The sequence below is a fragment of the Urocitellus parryii genome, chromosome 4 (genome assembly GCF_045843805.1).
Source record: "Urocitellus parryii isolate mUroPar1 chromosome 4, mUroPar1.hap1, whole genome shotgun sequence".
Lineage (NCBI taxonomy): Eukaryota > Metazoa > Chordata > Mammalia > Rodentia > Sciuridae > Urocitellus > Urocitellus parryii.
Window position 1 is genome coordinate 53,700,205 of NC_135534.1, and position 22,345 is coordinate 53,722,549.

The 22,345-nt window shown below is 39.0% G+C and overlaps 1 protein-coding gene across 1 annotated transcript; it reads right to left on the reverse strand.

The window, feature by feature from the left end:
* Positions 1-3,440: 3,440 nt before the first annotated feature.
* On the reverse strand, positions 3,441-20,600 carry Wee1 (WEE1 G2 checkpoint kinase). Its single transcript, XM_026409566.2, has 11 exons — positions 17,809-20,600; positions 16,031-16,236; positions 15,309-15,369; positions 14,777-14,949; positions 14,208-14,329; positions 10,376-10,522; positions 8,389-8,484; positions 8,072-8,157; positions 7,049-7,219; positions 6,816-6,961; positions 3,441-5,183 (listed from the first exon to the last, which is right to left on the reverse strand). The coding sequence occupies exons 1-11, from the start codon at positions 18,382-18,384 to the stop codon at positions 5,030-5,032; spliced, it is 1,938 nt and encodes a 645-aa protein (XP_026265351.2). The 5' UTR covers positions 18,385-20,600; the 3' UTR covers positions 3,441-5,029.
* Positions 20,601-22,345: the final 1,745 nt, after the last annotated feature.

Sequence of the window (22,345 nt, forward strand, 5' to 3'; positions counted from 1 at the left end):
AAGGGTCTCATTAAATTGTTGAGGCTAGTTTGAAACTTGTCATCCTCCTGCCTCAGCCTCTGGAGTTGCAGGAATTACATGAGTACACTATCACTGATGTCATGGGGTTCTTATGAGGATTAAATGTTTTTGTGTTTTGTAAAACACTTAGCCCACAGTAATTTTATAATAAAGTTCATCAAAAACAAAACTCAAAATTCCTTTCTAGCTATAACTCTCTTCCCTTTAACCATATTAAAAATGATTTATCGGGGATGGGGATGTGGCTCAAGCGGTATCGCCCTTGCCTGGCATGCGTGCGGCCTGGGTTCGATCCTCAGCCCCACATACAAACAAAGATGTTGTGTCCGCCGAAAATTAAAAAATAAATATTTTAAAAAAATTATTTATCTTGCTGTCTCTACTTCATATCCTGGTCACATCCCAACCCACTGCTAACTGGCTTTTGTTCCCCCTCTACCAGCACTTTTTATCAAAATCTCTTAATGAACTCTAGGTTCCTTCTCAGACCTTTAAGTCATTTAATCTTATCGGTTAATTGATTTCTTCTTTGAAGTTCTCTATTGGTATCTATGACATAAGATTTCTCCCAACTTTCCTCATTCTTACATTGTTCCTTCTTACTATCCTTTGCTAACTGCCCTGACATTAATTGGTTTTTGTCCTCAACTTTCAAGTGTCTGGAAAAACACAGTTCTTCAAATGAGATCCGAGAAGGAATTTTGGTTCTGCTCTGAGTACCTATTCCTAAATTGTTTAACTCCCTCAAGCTTCCATATTCTCACCTTCACAAAGGTGACTCTCCTACTGAGTAATCATCCTTAAATACAGATGATGTACATTATTTCCCATTGGCATAAATCAGTATTCTGGGGCTGGTAATTCACTTCATATCATAAGAATGTCAGAACTCAAAACAAATATATATTCTTCAAAATATTTATTAACCATACAAAATTAAACAATATGAACTATGATATAAATGTTCCTTTGAGGTATTTTTCTTCAAGGGCTGGACTGGCCAAGGTTTCTTAGACTCTTAGTTTAATGAAGTTGGGACAGAACATGCCATCTTTTCCTGGTAAATCTTCCTAGAGCATACATAGATTTTTTCCTTACTCCAGAGACCTTTGAACTGCATTGAAAATTAGGGACATCTGCCACAAAGAAAAAAAAAATTTCAATGATGTTCAGATGAGTACCTCTCAGTTTGTGAAAACTAAATGTTAGGAGAGGGACAGTTTCAATGATGTCTTACTCTTGCATTTTTTTAAAAAATAAATATCTACTTCGCTGAGCTTCTGAGAAATTTCTAACAACATAACCAGGTTTGCAGAAGTTAACTTCTAGATCCACTCACTCTGCATTGTCAATCAGTTTCAATGATGATTTTTAGTTATACAAATGCCTTCAAAAATATTGAATAAGGGAGTTTCCTCCAAATTCCTAGTTCCAGGCTTCACTTATGATTTTCACAATATCCAAAACACTTCCAAAACTTTTTTGATCCATCATCTTTGTTGATTGCTTTAATTGGCCTTCAAAAAGTTCATAAATAAAAATGCCTTAAGGATGCAAAACATTTTGTTGGCTAAAGTCAAGAGAGATGCTTTGTGGAGATGTACTGGGGAGGAAGAAAAACTACTCTAGTCTGCTACTTAGAATTAGGAGATAGCCTGAAACCTTACTCAAACCCAGCTGTTATATGAAATTTTTGAAATGTTATTGACGTCTGATGGAGTGAAAAACAAGTGAAATTCAAAGCTTGAGAATTGGCTCTTCAAAAGTTCATTAATTAAAGGGGTATTGCTCTTTGCTCTTGGAGTCTTGGCAAGGCAAATTTTTATTTGTAGTCAAATTCTAATGTGATTCCTCTTACCCAACTGCTTTTAATTTTTCTTCTTTATTAAACTGTTTTCCAAAAAGAATATAATTGTACCAATGGTAAATACTGTCAAACAGTAACAGACCTTTGCATTTTAATTAAATTTTGGGGAAAATTCTTCAATTCATCATTATTAGCACTAGTGCTTCCCAGCAGATATTATGCTAAGTTCTTATTCTTTGTAATAAAAATTAAACTATTTCAAGTGCAGTGTTTCCATCTAATGAAATCTCTATCCTCCTTTTGCTACAGTGGCTTTGAAACCAGTCTGAACTTCATTTCCTGGATCCATTCTTCAATCTACCACTACTATCTTCCCAAGACATGTGTAGAAGTTTGAACCATCATTTTAACCTTGCCCAATCCCTCCAATAGAGCACTTAACACACTTTATTGTCATTATATATATTTACATGAGTTTCCTCTACTTTATCCTGAGTCCCTAGTAAGCAAAGACTATTTCTTACTGGTTTTTGGTCTACCAAAACACATAAAAGGCACTCAAAAGTATCTTACGTTGACCATGAGTCCAACTTTCACATCAGGTTTCAGATGGCTTAAGAACTCCCCCTTGAGCACCAAATACCAGATTATTTTCTCCTTAACCTAATTAAACAGTATGTTAAAAAACAAAACTACTACAAATCTTGATTAAAAAAAGACACCTGAATTTTTCTTTGAAGCTAGTACACTAGAAAAATGTACCTTAATGACTTAGTCACAATGAACACAAATTATTTTTTATAGCCGTCTTCCTTAGCTAATGAAAATTGAAACATTTACTTGCTCCAGTCCATGAGGTCTTTTAGGTTCTTTGATTAATACTCATCAGATTTGGTGGGGCGGCAGGGGTAGGGGGTACTAGGGATTGAACCCAAGGCACTTCACCACTGAGCTACATCCCCAGCCCGCCCGCCCCTTCTTTAATATTTTTTAGAGGTGGACACAATATCTCTATTCTATTTTTATGTGTGGTGCTGAGGATCGAATCCAGTGCCTCATGCATGGTAGGCGAACGCTTTATCTTTGAGCCACAGCTCCCTCGACCCCCAGCCTAAGTTGCTGAGGCTGTCTTCAAATTTGCAATCCTCCGGTATCAATCTTCCAAGATTACAAATGTACACTGCTGTGCCCAGCACCCATTAGTTTTTATATTTATCTGTCTACCAATTTCTATCACCTCTTCCTCTTAAGTTTTACTTTTAAAGATGCTAAGAAGGTAAAATAATCAAGCTTGTTAGAAATGTTTATAGCAGAAATAGAGCCTAATCAAGAGCCTGATCGATAATAGACTATGATCAAAGCACAATGATCTTGCAACATCACTCTTGCTCTGTCAGAAAAAATGTCGCATTAGAACAAGCACTATCATTTCAATTTGCACTCAGTTTGGAATCTAGGGTAGCAGGGTCACAAGTTCAAGACCAGTCTGGGCAATTTAGCAGACTACCTCAAAATGAGCTGGTGGTGTAGTTCAGTGGTAAGCACTTGCCTAACATGTGTGAGATCCTGGATTCAATCTGAAGTACCCCCCCACACACACACACACCCCTTTCCCACTTTAAAGCTCTCTTCTGTGACTCAGTAAAAATTAGAAAAAGTCATGAATCTTATTTTATTCACTTGAATTAACCTGAGGCTATTTTAAATTACATTATACCATATTTCTAGCAAGTCAGATGCATAATATGTAATGCAATACAAAAATATTACGTGAACATTTTTAATGATTTAAAGTTGATGGGTGAACTTTCAGGGAATCACAAAATATAACTGGACTAAAGCCTATCATTAAACTGGCAGTAAGTTTTGTATTTCATCAAAAATATGCACTCTGCTATAGTACTTTATATACATTACACTCTACATTTTATAATGTAGTGATAATGGAGATAAAATAAGAGAAAACAGGCACCACAAAAATATCAACAATTAAGGTAAGCTCAGAGTGACTTTTAATATGCCAATCAATGTTAATAAAACACAAGTCAAACAGACAAGTGCAAACATGTTTTAGAACAAAGTTAATGAGAAAACAAACAAGAGACAATTTTTTTTGTAATATCCATTAGCCAGTGTTAATAATTAAGTGGCTAATCACAGATCAAATGTATTTTGTGAAAACTTGGTATAGTCAGAAGTCATTCTGGCATTTCAAACAGCTATGTACAGTATTACCAAGATCAGTTTATATACACAAATATTGAAGAGAAACCAGGCAAAACATAAAAACAAGACTAACCATACAATCAAGTACAAAACTTGGGAGAAGGAAGGAGACATTTTAAAAAAGTTGTCAGGGAAGGACATTATCTGAAAAAATTACAAAACCAGTAATAATTATACTACATTAATACAGCATTCCAAAGGGGAAGAGGTGCATTTTTTTCAATGCACTAGCTTCAAAGTTCAAAGAGAAAAAAAGGCAAATAGCTGCTTTTCATCAAGAACAGCTATATATTTCACATAATTGTTTCAAAAGAAAGCCTATTAACAATGATGATTGTTTAATGCTACAATTTTACAGCAAAGACAAAACTAAAATAGCAGCAAATTCACAAGGCAATACTTCCACAGAATTATCATTCCATGGTTCATGCAATGCCTACAAAGTGCTCCCAGTTGGATATATAAGTACAATTCACAATTAAAAAAAAAAAGAAAGAAAGAAAGAAAAGAAAAAAAGAAATGTAAGATTGACACACAGGTACATTGGAGAGGCTGAGTAGTACTGAGTATCTTAATATTCCCCTTTTCAAAGGGAAGTATGTTTGCAATAAAGCCCTTGAGTCCTTTCTACAGGTCACTACAGGGAAAGATACCTTTTATTACAATGCAACAGAAAACTGTAAGCAGCACACCACCACAGTGGTTAACCCTGCAAAGGATGGTGTAACATCCAACAGTGACTGACTGACATCCTACAGAAGACAAACTGATAAGACTATACACAAAAGCCTGATATGGCAAAGGTCAAAATACAGCTTTCAACTGTAATTCACAAATAAAAGTCCTAAAAAGTATTTCAGTAAAACTACTGACACCAATAGAGAAAGTAATTGCAAAGTGGATTCTAGCAGTGATTTCAACCTAGCTTCCTCTTGTCACAGTTTTTTTTTGGGGGGGAGGTGGGAAATGAGTAGTTCAGTATATAGTAAGGCTGACAGAGCGGTTCATTTTCTTTCCAATAAGTCGAGAGGTTCTATTACTCTGGGTGGTGGACCTAGTGGCCATCCGGTCAGTGAAGAGTGCTCTTTCCTCAGCTGCAGCTTTTGCCAGCTGGGCTTTCTTGAGTTCTCTAAGAACATAAAAATAGAAAACAGAACTTTTTATCTATTAATCCTAGGAAGAGATTCTAAGAGGCCAAACACAAACTGTACTATTAACTGGGAACTATTCATACACCATTATTCCAAGATGTACTTTTTTAAAAAAACTTTTGTTTTTTCACCCTAACATCTACTTTTAAAGAAAGTATTTTTATTTTGTGCTTTTGGCATCAAAATACCATATATACTTTAATATAAAGACATGAGTAATAATAAATAGTAATAACTTTAGATCTTAAAAAATAATTTCAGCCAGACATGGTGGCACCCACCTGTAATTTCAATGACTTGGGAGGCTGAGGCAGGAAGATTCCAAGTTCAAGGTCAGCCTCAGCAACTTAGCAAGACTCTGTCTCAAAAAATAAAAGGGCTGAGGACTAACTCAGTGGTAAAGTGTCCCTGTGTTTAATTCCCAGCACTAAAAAAATTCAAATAAAACTCTAACTTAAATTATGAATCTATTTTGCATAACAGATGAAAGGAGAACCTTATCTGTATAAACTGATGGTTATCAAACTAATGATATATAAACATTTTAATATTTAAATATAAAATTTTAGAATTTAAAAATGGGAGTAATAAATCAAAAGAACTAGAAATGTGACATGTGGTTACTAATACTTTCCAATATTTCCCTCTTTTTTATATATATGTGTGTGTGTTATAGATGGACACATACCTTTGTTTTTGTTTGTTTATTTCTATGTGGTGCTGAGGATCGAGCCCAGTGCCTTATACTTGTGAGGCAAGCACTCGACTGCTGAGCTATAACCCCAGACCCTATTTCTCTCTTTTGATGATGGTTTTTTAAAATATTTATTTCTTAGTTGTAGTTAGATACAATATGTTTATCTTATCTGTATATGGTGCTGAGGATCAAACCCAGGGCCTCACATGTGCTAAGTGAGCGCTCTACCGCTAAGCTACAACCCCAGTCCCTGATGATCTTAATCTTTACAACTATCTTTCTAAAACTGTCAAGCCATTTAGGCTAAATATATATAATCATCTTTGCCAACTTAATCAATATTAATTTCATCCTTTTGTAAAACAAGCACAACAGAATGTTTTAAGGAAGACAATTTTTGATGAGTCTGGGGAAAAAACTGGTAAGGGCTCACTTAGCTTTTACTATTATTTAGAGCTTAACAACTATTGCCACTTGCAAAAATTCTAGGCTTAACATTTTTAAATTTCATAAATTTCAAAGTTTATTAAGAACATAATATTTCAAATACTCACTTAAGGCAGAAGTCTCCAAACTCTCATTTGCAACAACATATCAAACTAATATTATATCTTTTGTTGAGCCTAAGTGATCTTTCATTAAAAATTTCTTTTTTTTGTTCCAGGGACTGAACTCAGGAGCACTCAACCACTAAACCACATCCCCAGCCCTATTTTTGTATTTTATTTAGAGACATGGTCTTACTGAGTTGCTTAGTGCCTTGTTTTTGCTGAGGCTGGCTTTGAACTCGTGACCCTTCTTCCTCAGTCTCTCAAGCCACTGGGATTACAGGCATACACCACTGTGCTTGGCTCTCATTAAAACTCTGAGAATTAATGAGAATGAAAAAGTAAAAACAAAACTCCTCACTTACTTCTGCAAAAGTGAATTTTTGAACTTTTCAGCATCCAATTCTATTCGTAATTGTTGGGCACTCTTTCTAGATGCAGACAATAATACTGAATGCTTTATCAGTGCCATTGCTGAAGGTCTTCTCTCTGGATCTGGATGAATCATAACCTTAGAAAGAAAAGTAAAATTAAAGACATTCAACTTAACAAAGTATTGAACAGTGTTGACAAAATGGTTCATATATAAAATGCTTACTTTTAACAACTCTGTAAATTCCTGGGAAAGCACTTGGGGAATTCGAGGTAATCTACCCTGTCTGATTTCATGCCACTGGTCTCCATTTCTGGGAAGAGGTTCGGCACCAGCAGCACACACCACTGTGAGGGCAAGGGCAAAAATATCCGCTTTTGGTAGATGGGTATAGTTCTGTAAAAGTTATGTAAAAATGGTCAAAAGAGTACACTTCAATGATGATTTAAGTGAAAAATCAGACTAAATTAAAATGTTAATGCCACGTTTAAATTACAAAGTAACATGCACTTTCCAGAAGGGAAAATTTAAATATATATCTAAAACCAAATGCATTCTTAACTTTATAACAAGCTCCTTAAATTCTCAGAAAAAAACTCACTCTCTAGGGATTCCTATGCAAACACAACACGTGTACATGAACATACCAACAAGTCATAAATACATACATGTGCAATAAAGCAGACAAATACATATGTAAAAGATTAATAAGATCATAATTATACTTTCTTTTTGTAGTTTTCAGCGGACACAACATCTTTGTTGGTATGTGGTGCTGAGGATCGAACCCGGGCCGCATGCATGCCAGGCGAGCGCGCTACCGCTTGAGCCACATCCCCAGCCCCCATAATTATACTTTCTGTTGTTATTCTATTTTAAATATTTGTCAGACTTCTTCTGAAATTATGTGGCAAACTGATTTTGAAACCACAGATTTTTAAATACTGACAGATCTTAACATTTTGATCTCCAAAAAGACTTTACCATTTTAAAGTTCACCAGTAGCGTATGAGAACATCTCTTTAACTTCAATGTCACAATAAATCTTTGCCTTCAATGACTTTTACTAGATAAATATTCCCACCTAATGGTTTAGACTTTCTGTTCCACTAGTTATAAAAATTCTAATATATTTGTATTCATATTTCCCAACAACCGATAGGTATTACAAAGCAACAATATTAATATAAAAGTACAAAGCAACAGTATTAATAAAGTATTAATAAATTATCAAAAGACAAAAATTACCTCCTGTAAAACTTCATTTGCAAGAAAACGACTATCACCTTCTTCAACTTGTGGACTAGAGATTCTTGTTACATGCCCAAGATCACCTAGAAGTATTGAAAAATCACAGTAGGAATTAAAACCAAGAGCTGGGGATACAGCCCAGTGGTAGATCACTGCTTAACATGTGAAAGGCCCCCTGGGTTCAATTTCTGGCATGCATACATACACACACACACACACACACACACACACACACACACACACACTCAGAATTAAAAACCAAAACAAACAGCATTTGTCTTAATTTTAACATACAATCTAGTTATCTTTCTTACCTATTTTAAACATAACTTTGTTGGATATCCAGTCATCTTCATCTCCATCTTCAGAGGCAGCATTTGGGATTGCAGTTCGAGATATGAAAATATTACCTGTTAAATAGTTAATTATTTAAGCCTCACTAACAAAAGTATAACTATAGTTTGTAAACAAAGTCAAATATCAACATCCTCCAAAAGGCTTTGAAAAATCCAGCTCTCATGTTCTACCCCAAAACCAATGAGAACAAAAACTTCAGGGGAGGATGACAAAGCTATATTTTCTGGGAAAATACTTCCTAGCTCGACAACGATCCCTGAGCAGTTAGAAAACCCTGCATTAGAATCTCATCAAATACATATTAATCTCTAGCAGTTTATTAACTTAAAAACAATACAAAACATAGTAATTTGTGATGCTGCCAAAGCACAAATTTTAATTTAGTGCTTACAAGGCTGGTATGAATAAGACATTTAGTCAACGAGTTTGGCTGACCATACAGAATCTACTGACCAATATTGTTTTGTGGTTCACTATTTGCTACTGTACAGACATTAGCTTTTCCTTCAAATCCAAGTAAACTCATGATTAACTTAAGTTTTAGTGGCAGATTTCATTTTATTATTACTGATAAAATACTGAATTTATAAATGTTATACTCACTGGACTCCTCTGTCCAATTTCTATTTATTTTTAGACAACTTATGGTAGGATTTGTAAATTTGCTGATTTTAAAACTTCATATCTCTTAATAATTTCACACTTTGTACCTTGCAACTTGGCTGCTTTATTCTACTTTTAAAAAATGATAAGGATTGTCTTGCAAGATACCTTTTCTTCTGAATTTGACTAGTTGCTTCCTTGTATCATTTAACTTGTTCCTTTCTCCCCTGTATTTCCTATAAATTAATTTGTAGCTAAAGGTTGACGGGAGTCAAACTGAACATTTTAGTCTAATAAGTGTTTTTAAGTTGAATTTTACAGGGTTTTTTTGTTGTTGTTTTTGTTTTTGACAGTACTGGGGATTGAACGCAGGGCTTTATGCATACAAGGCAGGCACTCTACCAACTGAGCTATTTCCCCAGCCCTTTTTCCTGCTTTATATCTATGGGAATGTATGTCAATTCATGAGAATTTAAGTCACTTTATACATCTTTTTTTTTTTTTTTTGTGGTGCTGGGGATTGAACCTAGGGCCTTGAGCATGCGAGGCAAGCACTCTTATTCATCTCTTGCCTGTAACCTCAGAGACTCTGGAGACCAAGGTAGGAGGATCACAAGTTGGAAGTCAGCCTCAGTAACTTGTGAGGCTTTGTCTCAAAATAAAAAATAATTGGAGGAAAAACAAAAAGGAGGGGATGATTTGGTGGTAAAGCACCCTTGGGTTCAATCCTCAGTACCAATTACATAAGTAAGTAAATAAGAGAATAGCAGCAGAATGAAATGCTAAAGAGAAAACTGGATATAACCAGATGTAATGCATGGTGCTGAGAGATACTACTTTTAAACAAATCAACTGCTGAGACTTGGATAAATAAAGGGGCTGGGATTGTGGCTCAGTGAACACATGTGAGGTACTGGGTTTCATCCTCAGAACCACATAAAAAAATAAAGGTATTGTGTCCATTACAACTAAAAACAAAAAAAAAAAAAAGACATGGGTCAATTAGAGAAAATTTAAATATGGCCTGGCCTAGCAGAGGAGTAGGGTGTTAAGTCTTTTGCTTTTGTTTTTGCAGTCCTGAGGCTGAACCCAGGGACGTACTTAAGGCTAGTAAGTGCTCTATCACTGATCCTATAAAAGACAGCAGAAAGGTTTCTTTTAATGAGTAGTATGTAAATTTGTAGGGTAACAAGCAAAGAGATGAATAAGAATCATAAAATAGTACTTTTAACAAAGATACTTTAAGATAATAATGAAAAACCATGTGGTTTCATATTATAATGAAACGATTTATTCTCTATATCCCCAAAGAATGCAAATCAGAGGATTTATAATACTTACTAGGTTTTATATCCATGTGAACCAAAGACATTGAATGAATATATCTCAAGCCCCGGCCAACTTGCAAAAGGAGATCCTTCAACTCTACTTCTGTAAAGTAACTCATGATTCTGTAGTTTTCACTTATAGCATCAGCTAAACTTCCACCTAACGAAAACAGCAAAATTAATATTTTCTTCTTTCATAGTTTTCTTTCATTCCTCTTTACTCTCAACAAAGAAAGATATTTTCTAGGACCTCGCCCTTCAACCTGCTTACAAAATAAAATTTTTATTTTTTCTTTTAATCGTAAATAGACTCATATGGATAGAAAATACAATTTAAACCTTCTTTCCAGCAACCTGAATGGTTCACATTCCCAGAGTAAACCAATGTTGTCAGTTTCTTAGGTATTCAACAAATTTTAACAAATGATATTATATGTTCATTATCTTGAAGAAAATTCTGTTAATATAAAAAGACTACCCTTTTCTTTCTTGTGTCCCCACAGAATTCCATTGAATGGTAATGCACTAACCAATCCCCTAATTGATGGACATTTAAAAATCATTTATATACTGTGACCTACCTAATGAATATCTTTATTCATAGGTCACTTCACACATATGTAGTATGCCCTGGCACCAAAACTGCTGGATCAAGATTGTAAGTATTTGTAATACACGCAAAACACAGACGAATTCATTCTCTCTCCACAGAAGACCATATCAAATTTATATGCCCATTATCAATGTATGAGTAACTCTTGCCCTAACCCTAACAAGTCCATAAATTTTAGAGGTAAACACCAGTATCTGAGTATGGTTTAAATTTATACCTCTTTTATGAATGAGAATATAAACCTGCTTTTATAGAACAGGTTAAACCAATCAATTAATTTGTTTACACTTTTAAAAACTTTTTACATTTATACTTTGTCTCAAAATCAATGAGGAACTGTTAAAACAAACCTGGGCTGGGCTACAGCTCAGTGTTAGAGCACTTGCCTAGCATGCTTGCAAAAGGAGATCCTTCAACTCTACTTCTGTAAAGTAACTCATGATTCTGTAGTTTTCACTTATAGCATCAGCTAAACTTCCACCTAACAAAAACAGCAAAATTAATATTTTCTTCCTTCATAGTCTTCTTTCATTCCTTTTTACTCTCAACAAAGAATGATATTTTCTAGGACCTTGCCCTTCAACCTGCTTACAAAATCAAAATTTTTATTTTTTGCGTTTGATCCTCAGCACCACAAAACAACAAATATATTTAAAACTTAAAATCACTCAGGGTAATAAAATCAGAAAGGTCAATAGTGCATTAGTCAGGAAGGGAGGTTCTACAATTTAGGACTAAATACCAAAATGTCAAATATATTTTATATTTTTGGGGGGAGGGGAGTAACCAGGATTTGGAACCAGGCGCACTTAAGCATTGAGCCACATCTCCAGCCCCTATTATTTTTTATTTGATAGGGTCTAACTAGGTTGTTGAGGGCTGGCTTTAAATTTGTGATTGTTGGGCCTCAGCCTCCCTAGCTGCTGGGATTACAGGTGTGTATTATAGTGTCTTCCAGGTGTCAAATGTATTTTTAAATTAAAAATTGGGGTTGGGGGGTATATCACATCAACGTGAAAAAATAAATTAAAAGGAGATGGCATCAACTAAATATGTTACAGAAAAGACAATATGGTTAAGTTGTTATAAATTATACTCAGCAACTGAAAAGTTAGGGTTAAGAAAAAAAATAGTCCATAAGATCATAAGAAACAGCTACATAAATTTTGAGGTTATGAATAGAAACATTTCTAAAGCTATGTGAAACAAATTAGCAGCAATGCTTTATAATGAACAAAGTTCTTTCAAGGGCAGAGAACTAAACTTAAGGAGTAAAGACTGGAAAATGAACTTGCTTTGTTCATTATTTTTAAATATGGAGAACCTAAATCTGTACCACTTAATTATTTAAAGAAAAAATGAAAATGAACAAAAATAAATCTTTGCTTTCTCAAGGGTTAGCTAAACCCCAAATTCTCTAATAGTCACAGAAGATGTACAGAAATAAAAATACTACATTATATATAAAAATGTGGGTGTATAGGGGCTGGGGTTGTGACTCAGTGGTAAAGCACTTGCCTGGCACATGTAAGGGAAGGCACTGGGTTCAATCCTCATCACCACATAAATACATAAAATAAAGGTATTGTGTTCATCTACAACTAAAAATATATATAAAGAAATATGAGTGTATAATAGAATCCTATATATCAGCATTCAAATCAGGATTTTGGTACAGATTTAATAAAATAAAAGAAGGAAACCAGCTGGTCCTTAAAGAACTTCATGAAGGTAAAAACAATTCAAGGAGGTCCAAAGTTTATCCTATACATGTCTGCTTTGTTTCAATTTGCAAGAGAGAGACTAGCTAAAGAATTAAAACAGCAGGGATGGGTTTGTAGCTCAGTGGTACAGTGCTTGGCAAGCAGGTGTGAGGCACTGGGTTTGATCCTCTGCACCACATAAAAATAAATAAATAAACAAATAAATAAAGGTATTGTGTCCATCAACAAATAAAAATATTTAAAAAGCAAAAAATAGCAGATGGTGGGAGTAAAGCAGAATTTCAGAACACCTTGAAGAAATGAAAAACATTATAATAGAGAGTCATTGTCCTTTCATGACCAACAACAGTACTATAAACAGAAAATAAAATGGAAAAGCAAGGATGGATGCAGTGAGATCCCACAGGAAAAAAAATCTCTTTGCTATGATTTGAATGTGTCCCCCAAAGTTCATGTGTTGGACACTTAATCCCCAATGCAAAAAGGAATGGGAGCGGGGATGGGGGGGGGTGTCTGATAAGAAGTGACTGCATCACAGGGACTCTGTCCTCAAAAATAGATTGTTATTAAATATTTATTTTTTAAAAAAGGGGGGGAGGGGGTTCAGCCCTTAAAAAATGCTGTTGACAGCCTTCAGAACCATGAACCAGATAAATTTCTGTTTATTATAAAATTATCCAAGGCTGGGGACATAGCCCAGTTGGTAGACTGCTTGCCTCACAATGTAAGGCCCTAGGTTCAATCCTCAGCACTACAAAAATATATAGCAGAAGGATCACAAGTTTAAGGCCAGCCTGTTTCCAAATAAAATAAAAGGGCTGGGGATTAGCTCAGCAGTAGTGCTTAGCATATGTTAGGCCCTAGGTTCAATGTCCAGTACTGTAAAATACATAAATAATAAATAACCCAAACACAAATATTCTTTTGTAGCAGCAAAAAATAGACTTAAGACAATCTTTTTATATATATATGTGTATCTTTTTAGTTGTAGGTGGACACAAATACCTTTTATTTTTATGTGGTTCTGAGGATGGAACCCAGTGCCTCATGTGTGCCAAGTGAGCACTCTACCACTAAGTCCCAGCCCCAGCCCCGACTAAGTCTTAACAACTATGTGCCCTATGCACTATGCTAGGTTCTAGGATACCAGAATATACATGGGAAGATCGCTATTTTCTCAAATGGATTGGTGTAATTTTAATTACAAGGATATGCATAGTATACAAAGTTCTATTGAGGTCTCTACAAAGTGCTTTAGCAGGGAGGTTTTCAATCTACTTGCACTTAAAATACACAGAAAGCCTCTAATCTTTTCAGTTTATAAGACGGGCTGGGGAGTGCTTGCCTTGTACATGTGAGGCCTTGGTTTAATACTCACTACTCCAAAAAGAAACAGAGACAAGAGTCAGAGAGAAAGAAGGAGAAAAAACTTGAGATAATAATATTCCCTCCTTGGTGCTCATTTTCTCAAGTATATAAGTGTATGAGAAAACCATTACACTACTCACCATTACAATATTCATTTTGAATAAGCATATGATCATCTTCTGCCCAGGCAGAGAAATATCGAACCACATGAGGATGCTGTCCAAGCACTGCATGAGCATATACCTCTCTCAAAGCATTCTGCCTAGGAGAAATTTGAGATCAATAGAATGGTAAATGATTTTTTACTCAAGACTAACCTGAGTTAATTTCTCTGAATTTACTTTTCAAACTTTATGCTGAAATGAAATATGCTGGGGGTGGGGGCAGGGTTAAGACTCATGAGATTTCCCAAAGGCTTCCTTCCATTAAAGACTTTCAGAAAGTTGAAAGTTTGCTGGCCTTAGGACTCAGGAAAGATTACATGCTATTCTACTGTAAATTCATGGATGTTGACTAGAAATAATAAATTTAAGTTAGACTCTAAAATAAAAAACAATGGCACAAAATTAAAAGGGCCTGATTAATCATTATGATTTCTCAAAAATTAAACAAGTTAAATTCAACGTTTGATCATCTAAAACCTTAATGTTTGTAATGCCATAGGAAATGAAAAAAAAAAAAAAAAAAGATAGGAATGTGTAATACTTACTCATCAACAGAGCCGGCCAATGGTTTTTTTGATCGCTTAATGGCATAAACGCATCCATCTAGCCTCTTCACACACTTAAACACAGAACCAAACTCTCCAGAGCCAATTTTTTCCAGCTCATGAAACTCTGTCGTATACCGTGACTTCATATTGCTTTCAGTAATTGTAATTCTCTGGAATAAAAAGGTTATCCATGTACACAATACAAAGAAATGAAAATGAGTTTTTGCTATGATGACAGGACTATATGTGAACTTTTAAAAAATTATTCTAGGTTATGCTTTCATGCTTACTTAACATGTATATATCTTTTTTTTTTTTAAGAGAGAGTGAGAGAGGAGAGAGAGAGAGAGAGAGAGAGAATTTTTAATATTTATTTTTTAGTTCTCGGCGGACACAACATCTTTGTTGGTATGTGGTGCTGAGGATCGAACCCGGGCCGCACGCATGCCAGGCGAGCGCGCTACTGCTGAGCCACATCTCCAGCCCACATGTATATATCTTAAACAAAATTTCAGAAATAAATATTTACTTTAGCGGGTCTTGTTTCATCTTCAAGCTCATAATCACTGCCTTCAATATCTTCACAGGAACTGAAAAAATAGCATATATTTTTTCATCAACACATCTAATAGATACATCAACTTGAGATCTAAAATTGACTATGGTACATATACAGGAATAGAGAACCACCTCCGAGTTTCACAGAGCTGGAATCAATTCCTCTAATTTTGTAATCACAAGATTCAGTTCAGATAATGAAAAAGTCCCCGCTGAGATACACTCACTAACTAGATGTCAACATTACCACACATATCAAAATTAAAGTCTTTTTAAAGCTGGGAATGTTGGTTCACACCAGTATTTCTAGCAACTATGGAGACTAAGACGGAAGGATAGCAATTTGAGGCCAGCCTGGGCAACTTAGTGAGACCTTGTTTCAAAATAAAAAAGGACTGGGGATGTAGCCCAGTGGTTAAGCGTTTAATCCCCGATACCAAGAAAAAAAAAAAAAAAGAAAGTAAAGTCTTTTTAATAAGGCTTTACTGCCTGCCTCATTTGACACCAGCTTTCCTACAATTTATATTTTTTTATTCCTTCCTTTTTCACACCACTCCTTTCATAAGTGTTAATAAGAAAACATTTCAGAGCACAATTAACCATCTATGCCATTCAGTAGAAGCTAAACTTTGTTAAGTACACCAATCCAATTCTGGGTATATGGGAAAGCCAAACTATTGATAAATGACTCACTCATTCCAATACGCTCTCTTTCTTCTACGACACTGTCCTGAGGAATGAAGCAAAACTGAATCCGGTGTAAAAGGATTAATATTCACTTGAGGAGTCTGTCGTGTGTCAAATTCTCTCTTTCCCGATTTTTCTGTGTCCATGAATAGAGAACCACCGCGGAGTTTCACAGAGCTGGAATCAATTCCTCTAGCTTTGGAAAGCAAACTCTAGAGAAGGAAAAATAAAAATTCTTAGGACCCAACCCCTCCAGACAGCCTTCTCAATCTAACCTTCAACAGGCCTTTTAAGTGGCTGAAGGTAGAGATCAAAACTGGGGATGTATCTTAGTAGTTAAGTGTTTGAGTAACATGCTGGAAGCCCTGGTTTCATCCCTAGCACCGCAGGGGAAAAAAAAAAATGAAGCAACATACAAGCTTTTAATACCAGCCCTTCGGGAGGCTGAGGCTTTGAAAATTCCAAGTTCAAAGCCAACCTCAGAAATTTAGCGAGGCCCTGAACAATTTAGCGAGAACCTGTCTCAAACGGGCTGGGGATGTAACTCGTGAAAAACAAAACAAACAAACGAACAACAACAACAAAAAAAAAAACAGTGGCTAATTTAAGAGTCTGAGATTAGATATTATCTATCTTTCCGAAAAAGGGAGCAAAGTAAAATCGGTCTCAAATCCTAAAAGGAATATTTATGCTAACTAAAACTAAATTAATTTCAGTGTCTTAAAAGTTAACAAACCCCAGTCATCTGAAAATAGAAAGCAGTCAGTCTCATAAAAGCTCCCCTCCCCCATCTAAATAGTGCTTTGAAAGACACTCCCGCGGGACTCCTCCCCTCACTTGCGGGAGGATCTTGCCATAGGCAAATCCGCTAATAAAACTAATTCTCAAAAGTACATATCTTTCTGGTGTTTATGATGAACGGACAACGAAGTGAACCCGGACTCACTTGAAATACGTTTCGCACACAAATGTGCAGCTTGTCTTAATTTCGGTGTCTGTCCTTAAACCTGGGTGACTTCTGGAGTATAAGAAGTGGTAATCCGCATACTGAATGACCATTCCACCAACAGGTGCAAAGACCCTCCTTAAGATATCAACAGCAGAGTCCCTAATCATCACCCAAAGGCAACCAAACTCCGGCACCGCTATCCCACGGACAAAAACAAACGCTTACCCAATACAACGTCCTGAACGAAGCTTAAAAGCTACCCGGCATTATTCTGAGTCTAGGACTGTAAATGGGGGGAAGGCCGAGCTTTACTCGCCAATGGAAGTCCTCACTTTTCCCCCATAACGCCACTAGACACGAAAAGGATAAGAGACGGGAGTTTTTTTTTTTTTTTTTAACCAAACACCTTCTGCCCGAGGGTCCCAAATTACAGGCCTCGTCGCCGCGTTTAAAAGGCACCATATGGCTCGGGAGTGTCAGGGGGCCGGTCTTGCACCCCTCGATATCGGTGCCACACTCGGGGCTGAGGTGCTCGGGGCGGCCCCGACTCCGGGGGCGTCAAATCGTAGGCCACCTGCACGGCGCCGACCAGCCCCTTTGTAAAATCAAGAAGAGCAGACGAGCCCCATTGTTCAGTTACATAATCTTAACGGACAACTCCTGGGCAGGGCCAAAGAGAGGGGCTGCCAACTCTGGGTGGCGGCGCCGGGCAGCGAGCGAGGCGCGGCCGGGCGGTTATGTAACCGAACCCCGACAGCGGCGCGCTCGGCTGGGCGCCGCGGCCTGTTTAAAGGCCCGGCCGCCCGGCGCCCGGCCCTCCCGCCCGTCCGCTCACCTTGGGCGTGTGCGGCGTGTCGAAGAGCCGCAGCTTGCGGAAGGTCTTGTGCGGCGGGGTGCCGGGGTGGTCGGGCAGCGGCGAGCAGGGGCCCTCGCCGGACTGGCGCGCCCCAAAACCCCGCGGAGACGCATCCCCCGGGCCGCCGCAGCGCACAGGCGAGAAAGAGCTGCCTAAGAAGTAGGCGGCCGCTGGCGACTTGACCGGCGACGAGGAGCCGAAGCCCTCCTCCTCCCACGAGTCGCCCTCCGCCCCGCCGCCCGCCGCGTCCGCGCTCGGGCAGGCGTCCTGCAGCAGCATGTCCTCCTCCAGTTCCCCGGGGCTGCCGGGGGCCGGGCAGGGCGAGCGGCGGCGCTCTGGCCCGGGCTCCGTGGGGCTCCGCGCGGGCGGCAGCGGCGAGTCGGGCTCCTGAAAGGCCGAGTCCTCTCCAGTGCTGTGGCCACTGCCCTCCTCCTCCTCTTCTTCCTCCTCCTCCTCACAGTCGCTACAGGGAGAGAAGATCAGCTTCTGCCGCAAAGTGCAGGCGGCCCCGGCACGGCGGGGCGGCGGCGGCTGCTGCCGGCTAAGGAAGCTCATTGCGGGCCTGGGGTCGGGGCGGAGGACTGGAGAGCCGCTGACCACGGAGTCCAGGACTCGGCCGGCCCAGGGGGCGGGTCCGCCACGTGCGACTGGGCGCGCCTAGCTGCGGGGGCGGCGAGCCTGCGCGGCGGCGGCGGCGACGACGACTCCGAAGCGCTCTGGGCTGCGGGCGGAGGCTGCAGTGGCGGCGTGGACTGTCCAGCGGAAGCTGGTCGGCCCGGGCACCGAGGCTGGGGTCTCCGCAGGTCCAGCAACAAGTTCGGGCTCCGCGGCTTCCCGCGACCGTTAACCACGTGAGAGCCCAGCCCACCAATCCCCGCCCCGCTCTGGGTTTGAAAAAAAAAGGAGGGCGCGACGTAGCCCGCGGGGGAGGAACCAGCTACGCGATTTTGGCGCGAAACTGCTGGCTCCGCCTGCCGGTCGGCGCGCTGCCAGGCCTCGGACCTATGAGCGAGCCCGAGGCGGCTTTCAGGGAGGGGCGAAGGGAGCGAGGTACGCCCTGCGGGGCGGCCTTCAGGACGCCCTGAAGGCCCCGGGGTCTGAAACTCTGAGGGCGGCGTGGGGGCCTCCTTGGTCCCTGCGGGCCGGCAGTAGCCGGAGCCGCCTGCAGCCTGGCGTCCCTTTGGCGCTAGCCACTGGGGCGCTGTGGGCGTGGCGGTGTGCAGTCACGTTTCGGACTCGAGGTCGGGCCTCCGGACTTTCCTGAATTCTGTGAACTGGTGTGCCTAGGAGGGACACCGAGGTCAACCAGAGGACCCACACGCGAGTTCTCGACGCGAAGACACTGGCTGTGGGGCGCGTCCTCTGAGCCTCAGTTTGCTCAGGTGGTGGCTATTGGGGGCGGGTGCGACCTTCTGAGGTGAGCTCTCGAGGCCTGTGGTCCCCCATGCAGCCGAGCCAAGGCTTGTCCCTGTAAACAGAAGCAGCACCCCGGTGGCACTACCCCAAACTGGTGCCCACCAAGCGACCACGGTGTTTGTCAGCCTGCACGTGGGCCCGTGTTGGCAAAACGGGTTGGCCAGGCAGCTAAGGTCTAACTAGAGAAAACAGTTCCCCTCGTACCCTGTCGAACCGTACCTTATTGCACACACAAAATTTCTTTCCCAGTTTTTCTGTTGTAAATAACCCCGCGACTAATATCCTTCTTTCTCCGTGGTATTATTATTATTTAGGATACATTGCTGGAGTGGGAATTACTGGGTCAAAGGATTTAAGCTGCCAAATTTGCCCTCCAGGAAAACAATTTGTATTCTCACTACCAGTAGATTACAGCCCGCTTTTTGTGAATTTTGGATGTCAGTGGATATTTAATGCTTGTTCAGGTGGGTTTGGTTTCGGTTGTGTGGGTTTTTCTCTTTGTTTTAGTTTTGGTTTAGTACTGGGAATTGAACCTGGAAGCACTTTACCATTGAGCTACAGTTATCTTTATTTTGAGACAAGATCTCCCCAAATTGCTGAGACTGCTTTGGAACTTGGTGATCCTCCTGCCTCAGCCTCCCTAGTCGCTGAGATTATGGGCGTGCACCACTACCAGTGATGAATTTGTTTTTGATTCACAATATTGGACAGTAATCTTGGCTTAATGGCCACTTATATTTATTTATTTTTTATCATAGCATTTTATGGGAGTTAATACTTTGTGATTTAAGTTGTTCTAACACTTCAAAAGCTAACATCAAGCTAGATTTTTAAAACTGGTCAGTACTTAGCATATCGATTGTTGAATTGTCTTGAGATCACAACTGATGACAATAAATGGTCTACAGCTGTTTCCACAAACATTTGCTAGCTAATGTAAGTATGCCTTTTTGTATGCTAACCCAAACTTAATTTTAAACTTATAGACGATCAGAACTCTGTACACTTCAAGGAGAGGCATTCTCTGATCCAGAGTGGTCAAAGCCAAGGATTGTTTTCTAGCACCCTCTAATACCTCCCCCTCTGTCCCTTCTGATAACAGAATTATTTGGTTTAGATAGTGACATTTTCTATGAAATGTAAATAAAAATAACCTTAGAAAACTGCTGCTTTTATGGATCTACAGCATGAATTTGTATAAAAATGTGCTTTGTAGGTAAATGGGAACTTTAAATCCCCTTAGGCCTCTTCTATTAGACTATTACTCCTGAGCCCCTCCTCTATAAGAATTCTATATCCCTTGTTACTAACTTCTCATATCCCCTTCTTTGCCCCACTTTGGTCTTTCACATTTCCCTGTTTTATTTCCTTAACAGGTTTATGTCTACCTCCAAGTAGGTTGTTTGTCACTATGCCCTGAGGGCAAGGACCTTCCCTAACTTGTTTATTGTAGTGTTCTGATATGGGGTAGGTGCTATTTTATCACTGATAAAAGAACCCTTAGTTAAAATGTTAATTGGTTTGCTTCCTAAATTGGCAAGTTTACATTTAAATTTGCCTATTCTAAGAGTTTTCTAAAAAAATTATTTAGTTGTTTTTGGACCTTTATTTATTTATATGTGGTGCCAGGATCCAACCCAGTGCCTTTCCTTACACATGCTAGGCAAGAGCTCAACCAGTGGGTCACAATCCCAGTTCCTATTCTAAGATTGAATAGAGGATTACTACTTCATTCAATGAAAGTGTATAAAGGTTAGCAGACATCACACTATATCATTTTTTTCTCTGGCTTCCCCACCCCCAAATAATAAAGATTTAAATGATACAAAACTTTCCCATCTATCCCTTCAATTTCCAGCCCAGTTCCCCTTCTTGGAAGTAAACATTCTGAACAGTGTTTGCTTTGTTTTGTTTTTGTCAACTCCTACATTGCCATCTGTCTACTTCTCTAAACTGGAAGTTCTCAAACTGGGGCAACATGGGAAGGGAAATTCTCAGTGCACAGTCCCAGAACTTTGAATGCTTGGCATCCTCACCCACAGTGGGTGAGGTAAGTTCCCAGCAAATATGTAGAATGAGGGGGGGGGCTGGTATTATTTTTTATTCATTCTTTTTAGTTATACATAACAATAGAATGCATTTTGACATATTATACATACATGGAGCATAACTTCCCATTCTTGTGGTTGTACATAATGTGGAGTTACACTGGTTGTGAATTCAAAAATGAACATAGGAAAGTTATGTCTGATTCATTCTACTGTCTTTCCTATTCCCATCCTCTCTCCCTTCATCCCCATATATGTGTGTGTGTGTGTGTGTGTGTGTGTTTATATTTTAGTTTTAGATGGACACAGTGTCTTTATTTTTATGTGGTGCTGAGGATCAAACCCAGGGCCTCCCACATGCAAGGCAAGTGCTCTACCACTGAGCCACAACCCCAGTCCCCTTTATTCCCTTTTGTCCAATCCAATGAACTTCTGTTCTTTCCCCCTGCACTTAACATGTGCTAACATTGGTATATCAGAGATAACATTCAGCCTTTGGTTTTTAAAAGCTGGTATTTTTTAAAAATTGAAAACAAGACTCAATGCTAGAGGCTAAGGTGTAACTCCATGGTGAGTGCTTGCCCAGCATTCTGGAGGCACTGTGTTGATCCCTGCTCTTGGGTGGGGATGGAACCAAAGGTGGCACACTCCAGTACTCAGTGATAGAGCCGCTTCCTAGAGCCTTCCTGCATGATTTACTCTTGCCCACACCTGCACTGACTGTAGTACTCTCTTAACTTATCTGTCTTTTCTCACACCCAGAGCTGGAATCAAGTTTTATTTGTCTTTTGAACTCTATCCACCAACCAGGATTGTGCTTTGGATCCCAGGACAGTGCTTCATAAATGTTTCTGGAATAACTGAAAGAAGATCTAGTAATCCTTAAAAAAAAAAAAAAAAAAAAAAAAAACTGTCATAATGAATGAGAAATCAGGCCCTGCCTCCTCAGCTAAGCACATGGCACAGTGTTATGGTTTAATTACAGCAACATCCTAACTGAAATTTTAAATGACTATTCTGATTTTTAAAATTTCATGCTCATTGAGTACAGC

Coding starts and splice junctions, on each gene's coding strand:
- Wee1 (XM_026409566.2), bottom strand. CDS start 18,384: ATGAGCTTCCTTAGCCGGCAGCAGCCGCCGCCGCCCCGCCGTGCCGGG. Junction 15,370..16,030: donor AAGAGAGCGTATTGGAATGA/GTGAGTCATTTA, acceptor CTATTTTTTCAG/TTCCTGTGAAGATATTGAAG. Junction 14,330..14,776: donor TTGGCCGGCTCTGTTGATGA/GTAAGTATTACA, acceptor AATTTCTCCTAG/GCAGAATGCTTTGAGAGAGG.